The following is a 25,585-nucleotide window of genomic DNA, read 5'->3' as shown; positions in this document are numbered from 1 at the left end:
AGTCTGAAGTCCAAGCCTCAGTGACTTTTAATTAGAGGTCTACTGGAATTCATTTTTTTAAGTGGTCAAGTTCAGACCTTGACCTCGAGGTGGAGCTCAGGTCAGACAGCTCAATGTTCTGGTTTGGACACCTCCAGATGCTGCTGAGCACGTGCTCTCCCAACACTTGCAGAGAGCTGGGCAGCGCTGTGAGCACAGCTGAGCTCATGACACAGGTGGCACTTGTGCCTCTCCAGGCATGAGGGCAGGGTCAGGACAGTCAGAACCAGATTGCAGCTTTCATTCAGCCACACAGTTCTTGTAATTTGAGTGTGATTTTTCTCAGGAGATTTGTTTCAAGCGCCACCCTCCAGAAATGAGCAGACTATGGATTCTAATGAGCTTCTGTTTTGGGATAGTTATTATATCTTCATAGCTGTGGGGAAAAAAAAAACCTTAAGAGTGTGATCCAAGGCTACTCTGAATAGCTCAGAAGGTAGCAGAACATACACAATGTCTCTGTCTCAGTCCAGATTTTAAAACTGTTTTAGTCTTTTAATGCCTGGCTTATGGGAGGGTTTTGATACCTACACTACATGAGTCTAATCTAGAGCAAAACAGCATGTACTTGCTCTTCTTCCAGGATCTAGCCCCATGCATTTGTCCTGCTTATAGCACTGGGTTTGTTCTCTGGGGATGTGCTCACAGTGTATGAACCTGAAGCTTCTGCTCAAGTCGTTGTGGGGTGAGGGCTTCTGTGTAGAAGAGCCTTTGCCAGATCCCCCAGGGCCTCGCTGTAGCCCAAAGAGGAGGTAAGGCCCAGTACTATAAGCAGCCTTTGCAAGGCACACACCTTTAACAAAAGTGCCTTCTGCCCATGCTGGGCTTCAGCTTTCAAGTGATGAAAGCCAAGAAGAGAAATTTACCACCTTCTTCCTCTCTCACTCCCTTACACCCCAAATACTTACTGTTGGGTGCGAAGGAGGACATTACACAGAGCTGGTCATGTGTACAAGTGCATGCAAATGCCACAGGGAAGGGATAATGTTGAGATTTTGGTGCGTGTTATCTCTATACAACACTATACGTTTATTTTCCAATCAAATCGGATCATGTTCTTTGTGGCTTTCCAGTCTGGGAAAAGGCCCAGGGCACCGAGATTTAAAAGAGAGAGACCTTTGGGTGGCAAACCCTCACCGCTTCCTCTGTCCTCTTCCTCTCCTTCCTGCATGCAATTTGGGCAGCAGAGGTGTCCAGCATGGTCCACTGTAGGTTCTGCCCAGCTCTGGCCATGCATTACTTTCCCCAGTCCCCTCCCAAGCTGGAGGAGGCAGGGTAGTGGCAGGAGCAGAAATGGATCCTCTCGCTCTGACAGGAACACCTTGGAGACTCCGTCTCTGGGCTGCAGTTGAGCTCTCCGTATGCCACCATGACCTCCTTTATTTTCTGGGTGGTTTCTTCTAGGACTGTCCGGAGGCTGTAAAACACACCCCTGTCGGTGAGGAAGTCGATGAAGTTGGCAAATTCCTCCGCAGCCAGGTGGGAGGGGGAAAGGGGAGCATGCTGCTCCTCTTTGGCCTCCTGCATGGTGTTCCTCTTCTGAACACTCCCAGAGGAAAGGTCTCTGTCCCAGCATGACTCCTGTGGGTCCTGGCATCCACCATGGGCCGGCAGTCTAAACTGGGCTCTCCAGTCACTGGCCTTGTGGCAGGACATGTCTCGCTGTGAAGGAGCAAAGCAGAGGGTCATTCAGGAGGAGACTGGAAAGGCTGGAAAACCCATCGCTTGGAACCCCTGCAAAGTCGATCACTGACTACAGCCCTCAGGTTGGGATTGGTGCTATGGCTCCATTGTGAAGCTGCTGCAGGGAGTAACCATGCTCTGGGAAAGGGCTAGATTCACGGTATCACAGTCAGTACAATGAAGACCCTTCCCATTCCCTTTTGCCTTCCACTTGCAGATTTCTACCTTGCAGATGTATGGATGCACTGCCCCACATGGGTTAGAACAGTTGTCTGGTCCCCTTTTGAAGACATGGGAAATACGATAGGTCCCAGGCCACAGTGTGAGGTGCAGCCAACTCCAAGCTATATTTGCAAGACTCTCCTTTCCCCTCTCTGATTTTTGTCAATTGACTGAGAGAAGAGATGCAAGGTAGACAGAATCTCATGCTCTCTTGCCTGGTAGGGATTCAAAGTCCTGCATAAACACATGCGTGTGTGGTAGAGGCCATGCAGAAAGAGGTGCAGAGCATGCACGGAGCAGGGAGGGGTGAGGAGAGGCATGGTGGTGTGTGCCTGTGCCAAGCTGAGGTATTTGGTGTGCGCCTCTCAGGTGAAGGTAGCAGGTGGGGGAGGCTGCAAGAGATGGTGAGGACCCAAAACAATGGGTTCTGAGGTTGGGGGGATTATCTGCACTTGAGGAGCACCTCAGTGAAGCCACGGCTTATAAGTACCATCCAAGGCCATCTCCTCTGCCAGCTTAGAGATGCTGCTGGGCAAGACGTGAAGCTGCTCAGGTTTCTGTGTGAAATTTACCTTCCACAAAGATTGTAGTGTTTCCCACAGGAAAACCATTGCTGCACCAAGCAACAGCCCCAGGAAATGTGTCCCAGGAGGACTGTGAAGAGATTTTCACCCTCCAAGCATGCTGCAAATATGAAAATGCCTTCCAGTCTCAAACAGCTACGGGTATCCCCAGTGTCAAGACTTTCCCTTTCTAACCATCTGTGCTACTTACAGCTATTTGCACAGCGGCTGACGTCTCCAGATAACAGGGACTTTGCCTTCTTCAGATTGCTTTCCGTACCAGAGGCTGCTCAGATGGGGTTCTTCCCAATACACCTTGCAGGCAATGCACTAAAGCAAGCCTGACTTGAAAGGGGGGGGGAAGGCAGACAACTGAGCCCGTCAGAACCTGACCATCTCCTCCGGTGGTCACCAGCAACTGTGACATCAGAGACTGTGACATCATTACTAGGCAACCAGGCGAGTGCATGAGGCAAGGCAGCACAGGCACAAGCACCTTGGAGGCCAATGGGCACCAACATGCTTTGCTTTGCTCTAGCAGGGGTGATGACCAAAAGAATTGGTTGAAAGCATTTTCCTAATAGAACAAGGAAACCTGCTTTTGTGTCTCAGCCAAGGCTGGAGTTGGTCCCTTCTGCTGAATTTCATGACATCTGGCCACTTGCAGTCCTGCTCTTGGATCGCCTGAGGCTGGAAACGGCTCCTCTGGCTTGTCTCTTGAGGAGCAGGAGGGACTGCATTTTGTGTCCGTTCTGCTGGTGGAGGCAGTGGGTGCCTGGGATGTGTCCTGGCTCCCAGAGCTCTGCCCTGGACACACTGGTCAGCATGTTCATTGCAGTTGCTTTACTAAAGGGGAGAGACTGGCCTGACCATGACCTCCCCCCCCAACACACACACACTCCTCCCACCTTGTTCTCCAGCTTTGGGCTGAATGATGGAGATGCTTCACTCTGGCCATTTTGGGGGCAGCTGCAAGGGCTGTTTTGGCAGCCAGCCAGGGTATGGAGGCTGTGGTGGGAAATTTCTCCTGGAAAATACAGGGCATGTGGTAGTGTCAGGGAAAGATGGCATCTTTGGGAGGTGAGAGCACCACTGGGGGAAGCTGACAGCAGTGGGGGCTGAGGGCACTCTCTGGGGAAGCTCACAGCAGCTGTGCTGGGGGGAGGTCAGGCACTGTGGGGAAGCTAACACCTGTGATCTTTATTGCTAGCAGATCACCTCTCCTCATCAGCTCCTCAGTGACCTTTGTCAGGACATTGTCGTCAATGCACTCCAGAAACCTCCTGGATTCCTTGTGCCCTGCTGAGTTGTCCCTCCAGCAGATATCAGGGTGGTTAAGGTCCCCCCTTAGGAGGACCAGGGCTTGCAAACATGAGACTTCTTCCAGTTGTCTGAAGAAGGCCTCGTCTGTGTCTTCTTCCTGATCAGGTGTCTGAAGGTGACACCCAGCGCAATGTCACCCACGTTGCTCTGCCTGATAACCCTGACCCATAAGCTCTCCACTGGCTCATTTGAGCTGCTCTCTCACATGAAGGACAACTCCCTCTCCTTGCCTTGCCCACCGGTCCTTCTTAAAGAGCCTGTGTCTATCCATTGCAGCACTCCACTCCTGTGAGTGATCCCACCATGTCTCTGTGATCCCAATGAGCTCAAAGTCCACAGCTGCACACAGACCTCTTATGCCTGGTGTTTGCTCCCCATGCTGCAGGCATTAGTGTATGAGCACTTCAGAGAGGTGCCAGCTGTGCTGATTTCTCAGGAAGGGTATGAGAGCTTCCCCCATGATGCTTTCCTGTAGGCATGTCCTTATTCATGTGGATATGCTCGAGGTGGGCTTCCTTCACCCCACAGCCTTTCCTTGCCAACCTGATCCACCACTTCCTCGCCTGATTATTGGTCATCCTCTCCCTCCTGTCGTTCCCAGTGTAAAGGTCTCCTTACCAGGTTTGCCAGGCGGTAGCAAAGGTGCTTTTGCCCTACTTGGTCAGGCTGACCCAATGTCTTCCAAGCAATCCTTGATTCTCAGAGAAGGCCCCATGGTCGTAACAACCACAACCCTGTTGCCAACACCAGCTGTGCAACCAGTTGTTGACCCACAGGATCTGTCCCTACCTCCTCCAGCCCTTCGCCCTTACTAGCAGGATCAAAGAGAAAACTGCCTGGGGCTCCCGGGTCCCCAGATCGTTGCCCACAGAGCAGGTAGTTGTGCTTGATGCTTTGCAGGTCTCCCCAGGCAGTGCCTTGGGTGCTCACATGGATGAGCAGCAGGGGATGATAGTGCAAGGGGCAGACAAGCCTCGGCAGTCTTCACCGATGGGCCTTACCACCGCGACAAAAACGCCCTCATGATCATTATCCCAGCCAAGTTGTCTTTACCTCCTCTCCCTCTTTCATCCCTCCAGGCCCTCATTGCTCCTGGCTGGGCTTTGTTTTTAGTTCCAGTCCTAGCAAAGCCTGGACATCTGCCTGTCTCCTCCCCATGGACCCCAGACCCCCATGGCCTCAGTGACACCCCTGCACTCCTCTGTACCTCCAAGGCCTCAGTGACACCCCTGCACTCCCTGCCACCTTCATGGCCTCAGGGACCCCCAGGAAACCCTGCACACCCAAGGACACCTCGACACCCTCCCATTGCCTCAGAGTCCCCCAGCCCCTGCCCTCTCACTAGCAACAAGGCCCTCAGAGTGCCCCTCTGTGGGGCTGTTTCCCTGGGGCACAAAAGGGGTTCAGGACCCCCCAGTTGAAGTCAGGAAGGGTCCTAAAGGGAGAAAGAGCTGCACCCTTTCTCCTGGCACAGGAGGGCCAACAGGGCTTCCTGAGTGGGTGGTGGTGGTAAGCTTCCCCCAGTAGTGCCCTGACCCCCTTATAGCTCTGAACTTCCCCCAGTGGTGCCCTGCAGCCCCAGAGCTGTGAGCTTCCCCCAGCAGTGCCCTGACCCTCAAATCTGTGAGCTTCCCCAGTGGTGCCATGACCTCCCATAGCTGTGAGCTTCCCCCAGCAGTCCCTTCCCTCCCCCATAGCTGTATGCTTCTCCCAGCAGTGCCCTGCACCCCATAGTTGTGAGCTTCCCCCAACAGGCATCTGGGACAATGGCCCTGGCACAGCTTCCCCAGGGTGTCCATGCAACATAGGCAACACCCCGGGCTCTTCCCTTCTGCACCCTCCACGTCCTGGTGCCTTTCCCAGGAGTCCTGCACTTGCCCTGTCAGCACACAGCTGTGGGCTCCCACACTGCCCATGCATACGCAGGAGCTGCCTGCTGGCCTTTTGCCTCTCCTGGGCCCTTTCCAGCCCAGCCCAGCCTCTCACAGGCTCTCCCCACCTCCCCTGCCCTCTCCCCAGCCCACCCCAGCTCAGCAGAGCAGCCCAGGCTGGAGGTGGCCCTGTAGCAATGCCCACCACAGGATGCTGCAGAGCTCTGGGCACTCACACAACAGCCCCAGCCCCCTGAAGGGCACAGCAGCTCCTGGGTGCAGAGAGGGGTGTCAGCCTCCCCATCAGCCCCAGGGCGGGGGGCCAGCAATGGCACAAGAAAATTGAGGCCAGTCAATCTCTGTCTGCCCTACTCTTATTTCCAGAAGATCCTTAACCTGCACTGTCTGCAGCCGCTCTGCGCCAGCCCCTCTCCCCAGGACAGCACAAGAGTCCTGGCCCTGAGACTCCTCAAACAGTGACAGAGCATCCTGCCCTCAGATGACAAACATAGAAACAGCTTTTCATTTATTCCTCCCCACAAGCACACAATTGCTCCTTTCCTCTTCTCCAGAGACAACTCTGCTCCCCAGAGAGCCTTTCCCCAAGTGGAGGGTGTCCATCCTGGCCTGGGCAGCCATCCTTGCTCCCCTCCCTTGTGCTCCCCGCAGGGACCCAGTTTGGCGGTGCTGCTTTGCAGTGCCAGCGGAGCAGACAGGGTTTGTGCTTCTGGAGAAGTGGGATGAATTCAGATATTTGTGTAAAAACATGACTATCACAGATAGAACTCACAAACCGCAAGAGTTGCCTGAGATAGATTGGAAATCACTTGTGAAGAGAGGTAACTATTGCTGCTGAACTAGTACCAGCTGAATCAGTTTCTTCAGTGCCTCCTTGAGCTCCTTGTTCCTCAAGCTGTAGATGAGGGGGTTCACAGCTGGAGGCAGCACTGCATACAGAACTGCCACCACCAGATCCAGAGCTGGGGAGGAGAGGGAGGAGGGCTTCAGGTAGGCAAATGCTGTAGTGCTGACAAAGAGGGAGACGACAGCCAAGTGAGGGAGGCACATGGAAAAGGCTTTGTGCCTGCCCTGCTCAGAGGGGATCCTCAGCACAGCAGTGAAGACCTGCACATAGGACAGCAAAATAAAAACAAAACACCCAAAGCCTAAACAGGCGCTAATCACAAGAACCCCAATGTCCCTGAGGTAGGAGTCTGAGCAGGAGAGCCAGAGGATCTGGGGGACTTCACAGAAGAACTGCTCCACAGCATTGCCTTGGCAGAATGTAACTGAAAATGTGTTAGCAGTGTGCAGGAGAGCATTAAGAAAACCAGTAGCCCAGGTAGCTGCTGCCATTTTGGCACAAGCGCTGCTGCCCATGAGGGTCCCATAGTGCAGGGGTCTGCAGATGGCAATATAGCGGTCATATGCCATGATGGTGAGGAGATAAAACTCTGCTGAGCATAAGAAAAAGGAGAAAAAGACCTGGGCAGCACATCCAGAGTAGGAAATGGCCCTGGTGTTCCAGAGGGAATTGGCCATGGATTTGGGGACAGTGGCAGAGATGGTGCCAAGGTCGAGGAGGGAGAGGTTGAGGAGGAAGAAGTACATGGGGGTGTGGAGGTGGTGGTTGCAGGCTATGGCTGCAATGATGAGGCCGTTGCCCAGGACAGCAGCCAGGTAGATGCCCAGGAAGAGCGAGAAGTGCAAGAGCTGCAGCTGTCGTGTGTCTGCAAATGCCAAGAGGAGGAACTCTTTGAGGGCGCTTCTGTTGGACATTTGCTCACCCCGGGCATGAGGGACTGTTCAAGGAGAAAAAGACAGTGACAAGTTAGAGCAGGCTTCTCGGAGCCCAACCCATTCCATTTCTCATAGAAACCCCCCCATTTCCTCTCTCCTCTCTCTTCGTGCAGCTCCCTTTCTGGGGCTCTGGTTTGCACTGGCTGAGTGTGCCATGCGCAGCAGGGGCCTCTGCCCATGGTCTCCAGAGGAGTCAGTTCTGCTCTGCCGGAGGTGTAAATGGAGGTGTCAAACTGACCCTACTATGTGGTGGGATTCCTGGGGATGGGTGCCATGAGCTGGGTGGAGGGGACTTGGTCCAGTGACCCAGTGGGAATAATCTCTCTTCACCAAAATGAGAGCTGAATACAGCCCTCATGCCAGCTGTTCCTGAAAGAGAAGATCCTTGTGAGGCATTCATCTCCCCCAGCCTTACCCTCTTGAGCAGAGGTGCCTGTACCTGAATCACTCACACCAGCTCCCGCTCCAGCAAGGCAGAGAAACACTCAAGTGAAGGCAAGGGGTGACCTGATCCTTTCTAGATGTCTCCATTCCAGGGAGATAGACCCTCTCCTCATGCCAATTTACCGTCTGCACCCTTCCTCCGGGCACTGCACGGGGAATGCGAAGTGACTAGCTCTGATGTACGCATCCTGCAGCAGATTACATCCACCCCTGATGTGGAAGGGTAGTTCAACATTTTGAAACCCATTTTTTTTCCAGAAAATGATCTTCAGTGGAGGAGTCTGACTACATATTTATTTAGTTTTTCAATACCTCCATCTCACTGTGGGAGCACAGTGTGTGACGGGGTAGAAATTTTTGCCATTGCAGTTGCTCTTAGCGTGAGCACTTGTGCATCCCAAGAGGAAAAAAGGGCTCACTGTGACTTTGTACAGGGTCACGGGACCTGGTCTGTCAGTGAGTTTTTCCCCTCACTGCCCTGTGCTTGCACCTCACTCAGCTAAAGGAGAAGCACACTCACAAGATCCTCTAAGAAGGAAAGTGGACTGAGCTGGGAGTGGAGGAGTTCAATTCCACAGTGAAGATTTCCACAGCGAAGAGGAAATGGTCTTCTGGTTGGGCAGCAAAGTCTTGTCAGAAGGCCAGTGTCTCTGTAGTTTCCTTCTCACAAGGGGGACCAGGGAGATGCCATGACTTTCTCTGGGTCAAGCCCCGGCCCCTGCTGGAGAGACACATGGCCTGGAAGACCTTGGAGCCAACCTCCAGGTACACAGAGCAGCAGGAAGTCAAGCTTCCAGCTTCTGGTTGAAAGACAGTTCATGCTCAAAGCTAACAGGTGCGTTTCCAGGAAACATTTGAAGCACAAGGACAGCAGTTGCCTCAATGATGAAAGCTTCACACTTGCTCTACAGGCAGTGAAAACAATGAAGAAAACCCTAGCTGATCAGTTCAGTACTGAGCTCCACCTCTTGGTCACTTCCTTGGGTGTCACGGGCCCTCCTCCTGCTCCTCACCCACTGCTGTCTAGTAACAGCTCTCCCAACCCTCCTCCACTCTTTCTGTCTCCCCATCATGTTCCCCAGAGCCCTTTGGACCCCTTGTCCCCTCTGGTTTGGCTCCATGGGAGAGGAGGGGTCCCATCACTGCTTGTGTGCACCCCTGTGCACCCAGAGCTGTGAGCTGCGGTGGGTGGTGCTTCCCCCCACCCAGCAGCACCAGCCCTGACCCCAGGTGATGGCTGTGGTGGTGCCAAATGCTCCCACAACTGGGGTCACATCTGGAGCATTGCTCCAGGTGTGGTTAGAGACTGGCCCAGCAGAGACCCCCACCAAGAACAGCTGCTCTCTGTTCACCCTTACAGTTACAGAAGGATGCTGAGTGTGGATAAAATGCCACCCTGACTGGTGTACATGACCACACTCACTAGAGACAGGTGGATGTATTTCATAAGGACGATTACTCATAGCACACATTCTTCAGAATTCCTTCACGCAAACCCTTTGCAAGCAAAGTGCTGTGGTCAAAATGGATCCAAAGATGCAGGAAGACTGGCCAAATGTCTCTGTGCATCAACCCTACACGAGGTGATACATCAGCTGGAAGCACAACGACATGGGTACCTGCTTCCTGAAAGACTGATGAGGAAATTGAGGGGACACTGGGCTACTCCAGCCACTCCTCTGCACCCCCTGGATGTATCGGAAAATGAGGAAATGGGTTGAAATGAGAAGAGATCTAGAGCCCAGCTTAGACAGAGACAGGGTCCAATAGTCCCCTGTGAACACTGGAGTTCAGTAACAAGCCTATGGGCAGAGGCTTATGCTCTGCTGGGGCTGTCCACACTGAGTACAAAGGAGGTGGACTAAGAGCCTGCCTGTACTCAGGGAAAGGGAAAGCCTTGCTCAGTGTCACCATGGATGAGATTGCTCTCGCTGAACTTTAGGTGAACAATTCAGAGGTCAAAACAGAGGTGCCTAGTCCTAACTTAGATGCATTAAGTGGTAAGAGAGGTCTGCATTATGTTGGCAGTTATAACTCTGAACCCTCAGGTTCATACTTCCTTTTGGAGGGGTAGAAGATAGTCAGGTGGCCCTTAGGAACCAATGTCTCACCCCTGAAGAGCTCCCAGAGGCCAGCAATGAAGATGCCTTGATGTCAGTCTGTCACTCAAGCCTCCCTCTGCCCTTAGAGAGGAGGAATCTGTTCCTCTCCTCTCCTTTAGAAATCCATTTTGCGAAAAGTTGAATCATGTCCTAAACTCCACTGACTAACCTAAGGGAACCTAAGGTGACTACTTGAACATTTAAAAATCTGTCTTTTAGATGGCCAACATTAGAAAGATAAGGCAGGGAGTATGACAGTAGCTCCACAGGAACTGCTTTCACAGATTACATTTCTTGATAGCACTTTTAAAGATTTTGTGTTTTTCTCTCTCTTAGACTGCTTCACAAAATGGATCTACATTTCTGCAGGGGTTAGGTCACCTGGGTACCAGCTATCATTTTAATTAATGTCCTGTCACCCTCTCAGACCGACTCTGCTGAGGAGCATCTCAGGAAAGCACAAAGGACCGTGATTCTTCAGGGAATGCCAAAGGGCTTTGGGTGGTTTTACTTGAAAGGGAAAAAAATCAGAGCTTACTTCTGTCTGGCAGCACAGTGCATCAGAACAAACGGCATTAGCAGCTGACTCAAAGAGGCTCTGCAAGAACCTTGAAATGAGACATGCCAGATTGTTCTCTCAAGGTTGTGGGAGGAGAGGGAAGGAGATGATGGTCTGCAGAAATTCTGCTGGCCTTCTGTTTCCCCTTGACAGTGTTTCCTGCACATAGATTAATGTAAGTAACTGCTTTGTTGCATTTCACCTCATTTTTTGTTGATTGCTATTTTTGTTGTTGTTGTTGAGTTCCTAGACTGCCTGCCTGCCTGCCTGCCTGCCTGTGACTGTCCTCCTTTGCCTGTGATATTTCTCAGGCAATGAGACTTTGCTGACCAGTCTGTGTCTATGTGCCTGGGTCTCTGCCCCTTCCTCTGCTTTAGCTTGTTGGCCAGGTCCAGCTAACAAGCACAGAGTAGTATTGTTCTCTCTTTTGGGCTTATTCAAGTTCTGTGAGCAAAAGCAGCAGGATGGAAAGGAGATGGTCTACATAGGGGTAGACTGTCTTGAGAGGACTGCATTGAGAATTCGTTGTCTTCACGACCTCAGGTAATGAATTCAGGACCGACTCCATATCAAACCAAGCTTCATCTTTCCAGTGTTCATACGAAGAAAAAAAAAAAAAGTCTTTCGTGGTTCTGTTTGTTTGCTTGTTTATTTGTTTTACAGGGTAGGGCTTTTTTTTTTCTTATCCCCAACTGATGAATTTCCCTACATATCTTTTTGTCTCCTAGGATTTTCTTTTTTTCCTCTCTCCTTTGTATTGCTTGTATTCATTTTTATTTTTCCTTCTGATGGCCAGAAGGTTTTATCAAAACCATTTCTCGGCAAGAAAGATTGCTGCAACTGAAGAAGAATCTGTTTGTAAAGATTTCTGCTCTATAGGGAATAGTTCAAGCTTGGAGAGAAAGACCACAGTTTTAATCATAGAATATTTGTCTTCCCTTTCTTTGGCTTTGTCCCTCCCATTGCCTTTATTTCCCATACACCTCCTCCTATGTCACCATTCTCCTTCTTCCTTCTTTCCACTCCTTACCTAATCCAAAGGTTAATGTCACTTTGAAGAGATGTTTTATCTTTCTCCAGGATGGATTTTATCTCATCCTAAAATATCAGTTTAAGATAGACTAGAGAAAGAATGACTGAGAAATGTCTATTTTTTCTCCTTTGACTATAAAAGGACACTTGAGTAAGGAGCTCAAATGCAAAAACTTACATGTTATTAATAGTGGATTCCTACTCTAACCTAGAAACTAAGTTTGTTGTTACTGTTTAAAATGGTGTCTCCTTACTCTATGTTGTTTCTCCTTGCCTCTCCTCTCTTCTCTGTTTTCCTTACAGACTTCTTGTGAGTAACCCCATGTATCTCTTTTATTATACTTCTACATTTCTCTACCTGTCTCCACTTCCTCTAACCTTCTGAGGAATTGTTTCCTCCACTCACCAGCTTCTCTTACTCACTGCAGCTCAGTTGTTGCAGATATGTTGAACCATACGACTGTCACAGAGTTCCTTCTCTTGGGCTTCCGCTCCCTCCACCATCAGGAGTACCTAATAGCAATCACTTTCCTGGCTTCCTACCTGGTGATCTTAGTTGGAAACCTGCTGATCATTGCCCTCATTCTTTCTGACCGAGACCTCCACAGACCTATGTACTTTTTCCTCTGCAACCTCTCCTCTTTGGAGATCTTCATTGCTACATCCATCATACCCAAAACAGTAGCAAGCTTGCTGATGGGCAACAAAACCATCTCCTACCCAGCTTGCATAACTCAGTGCTACTTCTTCTCCCTCTTGGGCAGCATCGAGTTTCTCCTTCTGGCTGTCATGTCCTACGACCGTTATGTGGCCATATGCTACCCTCTTCAGTACCCCATGCTAATGAACAGTCAGCTTTGTGTTCAGCTCCTGTTGGGGTCATGGACTGCAGGCTTCCTGGCCACCATTGTCCCCACTGTCCTAGTTGTCAGGCTGCCCTTCTGCAATGCCAATCGTATTGACCACTTCTTCTGTGACGTCGTGCTTTTGATCAAGTTATCCTGTGCAGAAACACAGACTGTGGAGCTGATAAGTTTCATGACCTTTTCCATCATCCTCCTTGGCTCACTGGTTATGACAGCAATGTCCTACCTATACATCATTAACACCATCCTTAGGTTGCCCTCAGCTTCGTCACGGAACAAGGCATTTTCTACATGCTCCTCTCATTTCACCTTTGTCATCTTGGGCTATGGTAGCTGCATCTTCCTGTATATGTGGCCTTCAAATCACCACATTTCCTATAACAAAATGGTGGCCCTGCTCAACACAATGATAACTCCTCTGATGAGCCCCTTCATTTTCAGCCTGAGGAACGAGCAGATGAAGAAAGCTCTCAAGGTGGGCTTGAAGAGAAGTGTGATAATCTCCAGAAAATGTTTTTCCTTCTGAGAAGAGATTTTGTAAGTGGAGGGGAAAGGGAGGGGGGGATGGAACAAATGATTATGATTCATTTGCTGAAATTCCATCTTTCTTTCTTAGCAGTGTGAAGTTTCATGAAATCACACCAGTTTCTCTCCTGAAACATATCATCATGATAAGACCTAATCCTCAGATAGGGATGCCTTTCAAATGGTCTAAAAGCACTTTACAAACTCGGGTGAATACCCTGGTGATGGTGTTTTCTAAGAGTGGAAACTGAGACAGAAAGCAACAAGCTGAGGAGTTCCTCCTTCCTTGGCACACCAAATTCTCAAGACGGTTCACCTTCCTCCAGTTTGGATGCAGCTTCTCCTTGTCACAAAATCTGGTTTGCCTGTTTATTTTGGTGGCAGAACTTTTTTGAACCTCTTTGCCTTTAGAAAGAGACAGAAAATAGGTGGAACAAAAAAAGAAAAAAAAAGAGAGCAACAATGGCTTTATTTCTCTCCTAAGTGGCACTTACTTCTCCCCATTAACCTCCTGGTAAGGACAAGAACATAGACAAATTAAAGCCTATATTACCCACCTAACATCAGCTCTCTTTTAAGCTGCAACAAAATCCAGAATATTGGTCAGTAATTTAATTGTTGAGTAACGATACAATTATCCACAGATCAAGCTTAATGAAATAAATGCCCAGTCCTTATGACACAATGCTGTCAGAGCCAATACTTCAGCTAATAGAACAGACTCACACAGTGGAATTAGTTTGTCCACATTTGTAACTTAAATGCCCTAAGTTGAGTGCATTGCCCGCCCTCCTGTGATAGTCTAGAGGATTATATCATCTCCTCTTATGCTAGCTGTCCATAGTACTTCAGAGGAAGTATACTGAGCATAGGAGGCTCATCTGTTTAATAGGAAATGCCAGTTGCGCTGAAACACATGCTGGGTAATGTGTTATAATTTGTGCAAGTGAGGGACTTTAGATCAGTGAGGTGCATCCTCTGCAGCCCCACGGATTAGATCTAGACCTTAAGTTCTCTCCAACCCCTTCACCAAACAAAAGCAAACAAAAAATTCCTTTTTTCTAATCCTTGTCATGGTATTGCCATTTCGTAATTTTCATGGATTCATTTTCACTCACGATTTGCAAGACAAATATGTTGTTTTGGAATGAGAATCAAAACCAGAAATTGTTTATTCGTTTAAAATAAAAATAAGAGATTGTCATTCTATCTCAGAGACCTTTATTATTTAAATCACTTCCTCCCAAAAGTACAGCAAACCAAGATGGATGAGTTTAGTCTTAAATGCCTAGCATGGAAAGTTTGAAGTTATTTAGTTGGATGACTCCTATCCCCTTTAAGTTGGCAAAGAATCCCACCAAGACATCTTCAGTGAAGAGACTTTGGAATCACAAGCAGTGCTTTAACTTAGCTATCTTAGACATCTTATTGTGAAAAATCCCCCTCAAAGTCACTGTGGCACTAATGTCTCTGATATTTCTGGGTAGATAGCTACAGTTTGACTATCTGTGTGAGAGCCACACCTCTGGTTACAGCATAGAAATAACAGAACCTCACTGTTTGTCCACTGCTACCTCTACACCAATATCTTAGGTGTTTGCTTTGCTCTGATGGCATGGCCTCCAGACTGTTCACCTTATTTACACCAGGGAAAAGTCCAGGTGCAGTTGTGGGATAGTTCATTCAGGAATTTGCTTCTTCCGTTGAAGGAACAGGTCACTCCAAGAGCTGCCCTTTGCAAGGGGTACAAACAAGACCATGCTGGGTGTTGCTTCCTCTGCTCTGTGCAGACGTCAAACTGTATTTTATGCCATAAGGCATGCAGCACATATCCTCACTGCCACACTACAAAACAAAACAAAGCACACATTTTGTCAGCTGTGATCAACAGTCCTCACTTGATTTCATGTACCTTGAATGGAGGAAGCACACACAAAACGACATGCCTGTGTCTCTGGGCTGCAGGGGCACTACGTGGGCCAGCAGACACCCAGGAGACCCAGAAGTTAAGCAGTATGAGCAGCATTTCCTGACAACAGGGTCTGCTTCCTGTAATGGTTGTGCACAGTAAATAACAGACTTTCTTCTGTGGATAAAGGTCCCCTAAATAGCTATCCACCTCCTTGATACCTGAGCTGGATAAATAATAGATTTTTTTTTTTAATAGGTGAATTGAAAATGAAATAAGTAAATAAAAAAAAAAAGGTGGACTTGGAGGACTTTGCTAAATGAACACAGAAATATTCTTGTCCACTGCAAACCCTTTCTTAGATCTAAAATGTTATGTTCTTTCTGAAAGTACTGACAACAGAAGTTGCATTCACCCCAGCCAGCGAGAGGGTGGCTCTGAAGCTCTTGTGTTGCCTACTCCTGTAAAGGCATCAGTAACATGCTCCATGAATGTGACAGGAAAAAGTAAGTGCCCAAAGTAAGTTTCTAAGATCTGCATGAAAGAACATAGGCCAGAAATCATTTGCATTCCATTACTTTCTTTCTGGAAGACTCTGCCCATGCTGCCATCCAACAGAGTAGGTCTTCTTTCCACACAAAACTTCCAAACATTTTTGATTCCTTCTAACAGAAATATGATGATATTCCTCTTTAGTTTCATTCTAAATTACAAATCAGCTCAAGTGAGATAAAATTTTCTACAGCTGCCTATTCCTGTTCCCAAGTATAAAGGGAGGCCAAATGATTAACACAAACTAAGACAGCTCAACTCTACAAGTGCAAAGGCCACCCTACCAGACTTCTGCTAAGTCACTGTTTTCACAGAGGGACTCCATATGATCTTTTGATAATGCACCCTACAAGCTTGGGAAGAGAGCTTCCCCTGTGTCAGTATGATTCCCCCCCCACACTCACACACACAGTTTTTTTTGTGATAAGCACAAAAGAACAATCTATATCTATGGATAAGCAGCTTGTAGCCACATAGGGGCCCTCTTCCATTTCTGCTCCCTGGAAGACATGGACCTGGCTGCATATTTCAAGCACTACGCAAGTTCAAGACGGAAGCGTATTCTGGAAAAGGAACTAAGGGGTGGAAAGAGAATGGTCATGAAGGGACAAATGTTGAGAGAGGAAGATAGAATTAAAATTTTCAAAACTACCTCTTCATGCCATGGTAGCAACTTCGTTAATCCCATAAACATTACTACACATCTGGCACACCTGCTTCCCAGCTATCCTAAACACAGGAGTGTTCCAAAGCTATATTAGAACAGGAAAATATTAAAACTCAGTTTGCTCTTTCTCAGATCAGGTGACAACAGTCTGCTCAGTTTTGGAATCTATCTCCTGAATACGTCTACTTCGTGCAGATCACTGAACCATCTCTCTTGGGCTGAAGACACACATTCAGACAGATGCATGCATGCATGGTTAAATGCATCTTTTCTATCATGATATGAAAGATAAAAAAGAACTGGTTGGGGATGGGATTATCAACGGCAACCTGAGCATCTTGATTAGAAGAGTGAGGGCTGTGTAAAAGACAGAAAACTCTTTGCTAGGGGTTGGCAGGGTGTTGGGTTTTGGTAAGAGATACACAATGATTAGGCTGCTGTAGAAATTTTTACTACAGTGAGGTGGAAGGAGGTGGCTGAGAAAGCCCTCTGTCTTTCTCTGGTAGAAGGGGTTCCCAAAACAGTGAATAGGGTACTAACACATCCTATGCCTGGCAGAATTGAAAAGCATGGGAATGCTGCTCAGCTATCACCAACATAACAATGTGGATATTCCCAAGGAGAGTCATAATGCAGATAACTAGAACCAGCGGGAAGAGGAAGGTCTGAAATTCTGGGACACTAGTGTACCCTAGAAGGCTACTTTTGGTAACAGATGTCCCACGTATATTCCATGGGATACCACTAGATGGCCACTGGAAATGGACATTCATAAAGTTCATTTGAAACACGCTAGTGTAACTTTGTTAGGCTTAAACATGAGAAACAAATGAAAACAGAATACATCATGTGCTCATTCAAAACTTTTGTGCTTAACAAAACTCTTAATTTCTCCTACTAGCCACCCTGTGGATTAGAGGCAATGACAAGCTCATTATGGTTCCCACAGTCTTACAAACTCCCAGGGGAAAATTGCCCAGTGTGAAGTGAAATCACAGGACTAAAGTGTCTTGGAGGTTTAATGGGGCTTGCTGAGGGCTGTTAGAGATAGAGCTGCTGCCAGAAGTCCATGTCCCTCCCCAAGCACTGATTAGACCAGACCATCAGAGGCACCACTTGCAGGAAGACAAAGGAAAGGGACAGAGGTTCTTCCCTCAAGTAGCACCTTTGATGTGGGGTGCCTCTTCCATTTTTGACACACGTGCACTCACAGAGTTTTAATGCTTTGCCTCAGTGCAGTCTACACATCCCTGCAGCCCCAGCCCTGCGTAACTCTCCCCACATCATCCTCCGTCCTCAAGCAGTGCCTCTCAGGGCTGAAATATAATCCTTGCAACTTCAATTTTCCTGATATTCCTCAGTCCTAGCCTGCAGGCCCCCTGCAATCTGACCCCATTTATTGGTACCCAATGTCTTCACAAGGAACCTCATGGTATCCAAAAACTGCTCCGCATCCCCCAGATTCCACTGTTTGAGTGGTGCCTCTCAATCAGAAATCACAAGCCACGCTATGTAACACCTGCCCTTTTTATCCCTGAACTTCCACTCACCACCAAAAGTTTTAGTCTTCAGCTCCTTCTTCTCCTGGCTCATAAAGTGGGCACTTGGGATGCTCTGTAGTGTGTAAAGTTATCTGCACAGGGCTGGTAAATGAAACCAGGGCATGCAAGAAACTGGCAGCCACCTGCTGCAACAGCTAGATAACAGGCTGGATATCCTAGGAAATGTAAAATGGCACTGGACAGCTGCTTAAGCAATTGAAGGCTGGTCGGTGGAATTACTCCCCAGCCCTATGAACTGAGTTCATTTCCATGTGAGATCAACTACGCACCTCATGTGGAGGTACCTCCACAAGAACATCCACAGTCAGGTGTCTAGCTCTCTGAACTGAATCTCCTCCGAGGCATCTTCCTTAGGATGATTTGCATCCCATTGGAAAATCAACTTATTCTCTTCATTGATGGCCAGGGTACATCAAGCTCTGGCTGTCTGCACTTAAAATATCTCAGTTTAGCCAAGGCAGAGCCTCTTCCTGGGGTCTTCATTTCTCAAGGATAGAGAACACTTTTTACATCCAACCCCTCTCCCCACCCCAACCCACCCCAGCCCACTGCCCCCCAAAAAAGCAAAGCAAAAGAAACAAGACTTGAGAGCTGGAGAAAATGCTTTGCTGTGAGGGTTTCAGATTCTGCCATAGACACAGGAACTTCCTCCCACAGAGCCCCCTCCCCAGCTAGCAGGGAAGGGCAGGGATGGGGTGCAGTAAGGAAACGTAGCTTGCGAGCTGTATGGCAGGAGCTGTGAGAAGGGGTCAGATACCAGTGTACTGTTTAATAGACTACAGCCAGGAAGCAACCAAGGGGACATTTTTCCCTGAAGAACTTCAAAAATGAACCCTGAAGAGAACAAAATCTACAAAATTGAGACAATCATTGCTGTAAAGGAAGAAAGAAACAGCGGCTGGCAAAATGGTATGGCTGGTCCATAAATTGAACAGTTGCATAGAAGCCTCCCAAGTGTGCACATGTAGTTTTTGGGGATGGAGTGGGGGAAAAACAGGATAGAGGACAGTATTTTTTTACATCATACTGCCTAGCAATGCCAGCACCAGGGTTTGCCACCAAACCCAGCTCAGACTTTGCCACAGAGCAGGTGAGGACCCTGGAGCACTCAGGCAAGTGAGAGCTGGGGCTGGCAGAAGTACAGTACCTGCACAGCTGGAATAACATCAAAGATAAACTACCTTTGAAACTGCGCTGCTCGGTATGGCATGGCACTATCCATCCTGGTGGACAGCAGGAACAATCTTACTAGCCCCACAGCAAAGCTTCAACAATTGACTTTCCAGCCATAATCCTGGTCTAGATGGTATAATTAAGAAAACAAAGCTTAAAATAGATGAAATCTTCAAAGATTTTGTACAGCCGGGGGCTAGTACAGGGGAATTAGCTGCCTGATTTAGAATTTAGGTGTCAACTCAGATCTTAGCTTAGCTTAAGCTCAGAGCTAAGATTTAGAACTGAGCTTGCACTAGATGCTCTGACAACTGAAATTAGGTGGAAAAAATTCACCTGCATATCTCCGTATTCATATTTCCTTATTCCTGGGGGTAGCAGGACCTTAATATCCCACACCCAGATACTTGATACTCCCAGTCTTTTGCAGTGCAGCCATTTCAGGCCTTCTCTGAATGCCACACAGCTGACACCCGAGAGAGCACTGAGTTACTTGCCAAGGCTTACACTGTGGAGCAGGCAGAAGGCAGAGGCAGGACCTTTCTGCCACTTCTGGAGTTGCATTCTTGTTCTTCAAGTGTCCCATATGAACAGAGAGCAATATGGAGTTCCAGCACGAGCATGGAACTTCAATGAAATCAAACTCCCAGTGACACACTGAGGAAGAGTACCAAACTGTCTCTTTTTTGTAGGCAGTTTGCACTATGTTAACCAGATATGGACCTAGAATAAGATGATGTCCAGGATGAGATGGGAGCTGGGGCATTTCTGAGCAAGAAAGGAACAATTTGGCACAAGCTTTTGGTTTTGCAAAAATGAGTTCTTATATATTTCTTTGCTCTATCCAAGCACTGCGTGAAGGCAAACTGGACCTGATTTGTCCTGGGTGAGTGCATGTTAAGCCCCATTTCTAGAGTTAGATTTGCAGCTGTGATGGGGAATGAGAAACAGAAGTGATAACTGCAAATAGCTAAAGAACGGAGGTGGTGCAATCAGTCTGAGACAATTGTATACACCTTGGAGAAAGCTGCAAAGTCTAAGCTGCTCTTCTGTACTTCCTCTGGGGTCCATGGAGAGAGCCTTCCTTAAGGAAATCCATTGCTTTCTCATTCATTTGTGCAGAGTACTTCTGATAAATCACTCTCTTCATAATGTTTCCTATTGGCCAAGGGGACCGTGTCTTCATCTGGAGGAAAGATGATGGTCCACAAAGGGAGCAGATACTTCTAGAGTGGTTTCAGCTGCCCACATGAAGTAGGATAAGTCATGCCTCCTAAATTCTCCCTTTTCTTCCTGGGGAATCAGAAGAGAGGCTCGATGATAAGGTCAGATGTAGCTATTATATTAAAGACATCTATACTTGGGCAAGAGAGATCCTTCCGCAGACTTTCAGGTGGCAGAATTAGAGAGCAGTGAAGCCACTCCATTCTGACTGGACATAAAGGAAAAAATGACCACGAGGAGAGTCAGGTGCTGGAACACATTGCCCAGACAGGCTATGGAGTGTCCCCTCTTGGAGGTTTTCAAGACGCCACAGGACAAGCCCAGAGCCTCCTGGTCTGACTTCACTACAGACCATGCTCTGAGCAGCTGCGCAGCCTAGATGACCTCCCAGGGTTCCTCTCTCCCTTTCACATTCAGTGGAGAGGCAGAGGAGTCTCCTTGTCATGAGGTCAAAGAGAGCTGAGAGGAATCATGCCCTCCTGCTCCCCTTGACCTAAAGCAGGGGCAGAGGAGAACGCTGTGCACCTCCCATGTAGGAAAGAGGAATCCTGTGTGCGAGTCTATATCAGTAACTTGGCTTACTGTGGCCCCCAGCAAGTCAGGTACCTTTGCCTCTGGGAAAGGTCTGGGTTTCCTCTCTCCTCAGAGGGCAGAGCCTGGCACCTCTGAGGGTGAGTCATGGCATCCCCCATTGCAAGTCTCCAAATGCCTGCTGACTCTGCTTTTCTCCCCACTGATCATTCGTGGAGTGTGCAAGGAGAAGCTGTGGCACCTCTCTCACTCTAGTTCTGCTCCATGAGTTTGAAGAGACCAGTGCTCATTCCCCTGGCTCCTTCCCACTCTTCCTAAGAGCGTGCTGAAAGGCCATAGAGGTGTGGGCGAGAGCAGCTCAGAGCTTTCATCCCCACAGGGCTTCAGTTACCCAGGGCTCACTTTCTGCAGCACAAAGAGAGAGCTGAGCTGCAGCAAGGACCTTCAGGAGACTCACTTGTGCCATAAACACCAGAGACACTGCAGAGCAGGTGACATTCAGGTGCTGCTGAAGACTCACAGCAGGAGATGTGGAAAGACGAGTGCAAGGGCAGAGCAAGGAATGAGCCTTGGCTCAGGGTCTGCAGACAGACTAGGAAAGAGGGGAATGTAGTGGGGAAAAGGCCGAGGGTGCGACCCAGGTCTTGCCTTTCATTCTCAGTTACCATTGGAGGAAAGGTCACCACACCATGCTGAGGATTACAGGCAGGAGCTATATTTGCTGAGGCAAATCTGGGTGTTGTTAATGTGCCAGTGGCCCTTTGCACAGTGACAACCAGGGAGGGAGACATGTGCCTCACTCCAGGCCTTTCCTTTATGTCTTCTTACTCCAGCTCACTCTTTCCTCTAGATGCCCTCTCTGAGTCCTTGACACTGCTGAACAGAGATGCAGGGAGCATGGTTGTGGTGCAGAGCTAGAGCTGTATGGTTGCTGCAGGGCATCAGATGGGCACTCACACACTTCAGCTGAGAGAAAGAAGAGTTTGGGCAGAGTGTATGGGACCATTGTGCCTGTACATGTGCCTTAATTTCCTACTTCTCTGAATCTTTCTCTCTCTCTCTCTCTCTCTCTCTCTCGCTCTCCATCTTGCTTTTGTTTTAGGGATCAGTCTTAGTCTCCCAGCTCTCTCACAGTTGACTCTCAGCCATCCACCAAGTACGTGATCCACAGACAGCAGTGAATCTGGGACACCCTCCCTATGGAAGCACCTTTGGCAACAAATCATTCCCCTATAGGCAGGGTGAATCACTGACTCATCCATCCCAGGAACTCCCTGGGCTGTCTAGATGGCTCCTTCAGCCGTCTCCAACGCACTGTACAAGCTCTAAAGTTGGCAGCAGGGAATCACCAGGGACATCATTTTATCTGACCCCAGTGTTATGAAAGGGCAGAGGAGGAGTGGGCAAAGAGCTCTGTCTTGCAGCCATGGACTTTCCCTGGGCAGCTACTCAGGCGTGTGTCAGGGGTTTACCATAAGCATGTGCTTGACCCTGCTTCCACACTACCTCAGTCCCCACTCACCCTCGGGGAATGGGAAGCCCTGAGAGCTCAGCTGGAAATGCTGAGGTCCAGGTGCTGTGCTGCTGCTGCTGCTGCTGCTGCTGCAGGTGACAGCTCAAATGCTCTCAGAAATTAAAACCAAGGAGGAAAAGATGTGCAGGAAATGATCTTCCCTTTCCTTTTCCCTTCTTCCCCATACAACGGTTCTCTTCCTCATGTTGCTTGGATGGCTCAGGTACCCCTTCTCTGGCATTCATTTTTTCCCCTCCCTTTTCTCCCAAGTTACACAACTGTTTGTAAGTATCCTCTCTAACAGTCCCTTTTACAATCCCTTCCAAAACTGAGCTAGTAACTCCTGACCACTCTTTGTCAACAGAAAGAGATGGACTGTCCAGTGCAGAATCGTCTCCTCAGAAAGCACGTGTTTCCGGGAGTTGAGACCACTAACTCTGTTCAGTGTCCATCCTTCTTCTGTGAGAAGAAACAACCTTTGGCGTGATGTGTTCACCTAAAGGCTATTTTTGCATGATGGAGCTTTTTCTCTCTGGCACATCTGCCTGTTGCTCGAGAGCAGAAGGATTTGGCCAACAGCTATGCTGGGTATTCCTGGGAATAACTTCAGGCATAGTAGGCTAAATATGAGCAAATGAGCACTCTCTTTTAATGCACACAGTGAAATAGGCACCTCAATGGAGCAGCTCATCTGTCTCATCAGAGGAGGTTCCCCTGGGATGAGCAGTTTTGCCCTCCAGAAGAACCTGTTCCTGTCCTTTCACTAGGAATGAAGCCCCTAAACCAAATGTGAATTCAGTCAGATGAGTGCAAACCTCATGTTGTTTCTGTCAACCTTTTTACCACAAGCACAGAAGTGCATGCGCTTTCTCTGTGGTTCCCTTCCTGCCAAGTGGGTTTGACAAGAAGGACCTGCAGCGCTACAAGGAGAAAAAGGAATGGGGCAATTGGACATCTCCAGTGGAGTTCCTCCTGCTGGGACTGGGTAATGTCCCCAAGCTTCAGATGCCTCTCTTCCTCCTCTCTTGCATGATCTAGCTGGTGACCACATTTGGGAACATCCTCATTGTTGTGCTAGTGGTGGCACGCAGGCATCTTCATACCCCAAGGTTCTTCTTCTTGGGGAATTTCTCCAGTGTGGAAATCTTCTACACCTCCACCATTCTGCCCAGGCTGCTGGCCAGTTTCCTGACTGGGGACAGAACCATTTCTGCTCATGGCTACATGACACAGTTCTATTTCTTTGGCTGTTTTGCCGCTGCTGAGTGTGACCTGCTGACCACCACGTCCCTGTGATCGGTACTTGGCCATATGCCAACCCCTGCTCTGTGCAAGCCTCATGAACTGGAAGGTGTGTCTCCAGCTGGCGTCTGGGTCTTGGCTAGCCCAATTACTAATGTCTACAGCAGTGACGTGGTTATTTTCTCAGTTACAGTTCTGTGGCCCCAGTGCCATTGATCACTTCTTCTGTGATTCTACCTCTTTCCTAGAGCTCTCCTGCAGTGACACCACAGTGCCTACACTGGTTACTTTCATAATCTGCTTTCTGGATGTAGTCTTCCCTTTGCTATTCACTCTGGCATCCTGTGTCTGCATCATAACTGCTGTCCTGAGGATCCCCACCAGCATGAGGCAGCAAAAGGCTTTCTCCACCTGCTCCTCTCACCTCACTGTGGTCACTGTTTTCCATGGGACCCTCACCATTGTCTATATGATGCCCAGAACAGCTCTGCTGAGACAGCTCAATAAAATGCTGTCCCGTTTTTCTACACCATCCTCACGACTGTGGTCAATCCACTCATCTACAGCCTGCAGAGCAGGGAGGTCAAGGGGGCTCTTGGAAAGGCACTCAGAAAAACTGTGGCCTACACACAGAGCTCATACTAGTTGTGATCCACCAGGAATGAACTGACCTAGCATGGCAGACTTGGAAATGCATGTTCTGTGTACCAGGTGCAGCTTTCAAAGTGCAGCATATGGAGAAGTTTGTGGAAGGGACATAAATGTCTTAGAGGAATATAGGCCTGGTGTAGAAGAGTGCAAAGAATATCCCTGCCTTTCTTCTTTCTTTAAAATAAACCCCATTATCATGCTGGAAGCTGGAGCTCTTGAAATGTCCTAGCTTTCTTTTTCTGTGAAGAGCATAAAGGAATTTCAGCTGTAATGCGAGCTCCTTCCAGGGTCAAGCATTGATGTATTTTCCTGTCTGTGGGCTCCTGAGATGGTAGCCCTCTCGCTCAGCTGTACATATTCCCAGAGTAGAGGTCTGCATTGTTAGTAAGTGTTCTGTTCAGTGAAGATTGCCAGTGCAACAGAGTTGACTGCACCCAGGCATGCACCTCCTATGGGTGAGGATGGCCTCAGGTATGCCGAACATTGATGTGGTCAGGGGTCACAGAGCTGGGGCCTAGTGAAGAGGTCTGCTAGGGATTGAGGCAAGAGGGGGAAAACGGAAGCAGAAATGGGAAATGTGCAGGCATGTGAAAGGGCTTCCAGTGCTCACGTGTGGCCAACAGCACTGCTGCCTGTGGTTGAGGCCATCAGTGAAAGCCTGGCTGTGAGTCAGCCCATCCTGAGGTTGGTGCCTAACAGAAGCCACATGCAGCACCTCACTCCTTCCACGGTCTGACCAGGGAGCCTGGGCCATCAGAGCAAGCGGAGAAGGCTCCTGGATTGGCCTGTTGCCCTGCTGAGATGAGCCTATCCCTAAAGCCTCCCTCCTGTGGTTGCCTAGAGCATGTCCCTCACGCAGCTTTCAGCACCTGGGCTGGCCTTCTGAGGAGATATAGCTCTTACTGTAGAGACACAAGCATATAAGAAATTTATCAACAGAAGCTGATTGCAATTTGGTCACCAGAGGCAGGGCCTGACTTCATCTTCCTCTGAGCCTTTGTTCTCAGCCAGCCTCCCACCACACTGCATTCCCACCTCATCTCTTTTGCCAGGTCAGTCCTCATGTGTTTTGCACCTGCTCTGGAGTGGGAGAAACCTTACTCTTAAGCGGCCGTTTTCTCTCCCATTGCCCAACTAAGTTGAGGCATGGAATTCCTCTGCATGTCCTAGATACCGCAGGGCATCTCCATATTGACAGTGATAAGTGGGCAACTGAATCAAGCCTTTCCACTGGACATGTCTACATTTGAGAAGATGAATCTCATCCCTCCTTTTCTCTGAGGTTTCTTGCAGAGGGGAATTGTGAAAGTCCGTCTGATAGTCTCAGCCCCTCTAAAAAGTTGTAGGTCCTTCTGCAGAGGAAAGGTACATTTTCTGGGTCTTATTTTCCCAGTACTTTAAGCAGAAACCATACTGCCCCCTTCTTCCCTTTGCATAATTTCCTACACACACACACACACACACACACACACACACACGCACACACTTTAATTACTCATTTGCTTCCCACTGGCTAACACAGATCTTATGAA

The 25,585-nt window shown here is 48.7% G+C and overlaps 2 protein-coding genes and 1 pseudogene across 2 annotated transcripts; 2 read left to right on the top strand and 1 right to left on the bottom strand.

Moving 5' to 3' along the window:
* The window catches only part of LOC136993807 (antigen WC1.1-like), a 1,003,008-nt pseudogene that overhangs the window by 910,455 nt on the left and 66,968 nt on the right, over positions 1-25,585 (top strand).
* LOC136993753 (olfactory receptor 14A16-like) lies at positions 1,276-7,279 on the bottom strand (the record flags this gene model as incomplete). The annotated part of the gene is made up of 2 exons (XM_067308696.1): positions 1,276-1,701; positions 6,644-7,279. Coding segments are annotated over 2 exons (1,062 nt in total), but the record flags the coding sequence as incomplete, so codon positions are not given.
* On the top strand, positions 12,251-12,967 carry LOC136993752 (olfactory receptor 6M1-like; the record flags this gene model as incomplete). Its single annotated transcript, XM_067308695.1, has 1 exon — positions 12,251-12,967. A coding segment is annotated over exon 1 (717 nt), but the record flags the coding sequence as incomplete, so codon positions are not given.

Source organism: Apteryx mantelli, chromosome 20 (genome assembly GCF_036417845.1).
Source record: "Apteryx mantelli isolate bAptMan1 chromosome 20, bAptMan1.hap1, whole genome shotgun sequence".
Classification (NCBI taxonomy): Eukaryota; Metazoa; Chordata; class Aves; order Apterygiformes; family Apterygidae; genus Apteryx; species Apteryx mantelli.
The sequence above is the reverse complement of the archived record's forward strand: the minus strand, read 5'-3'. Positions and strand labels throughout refer to the sequence as shown.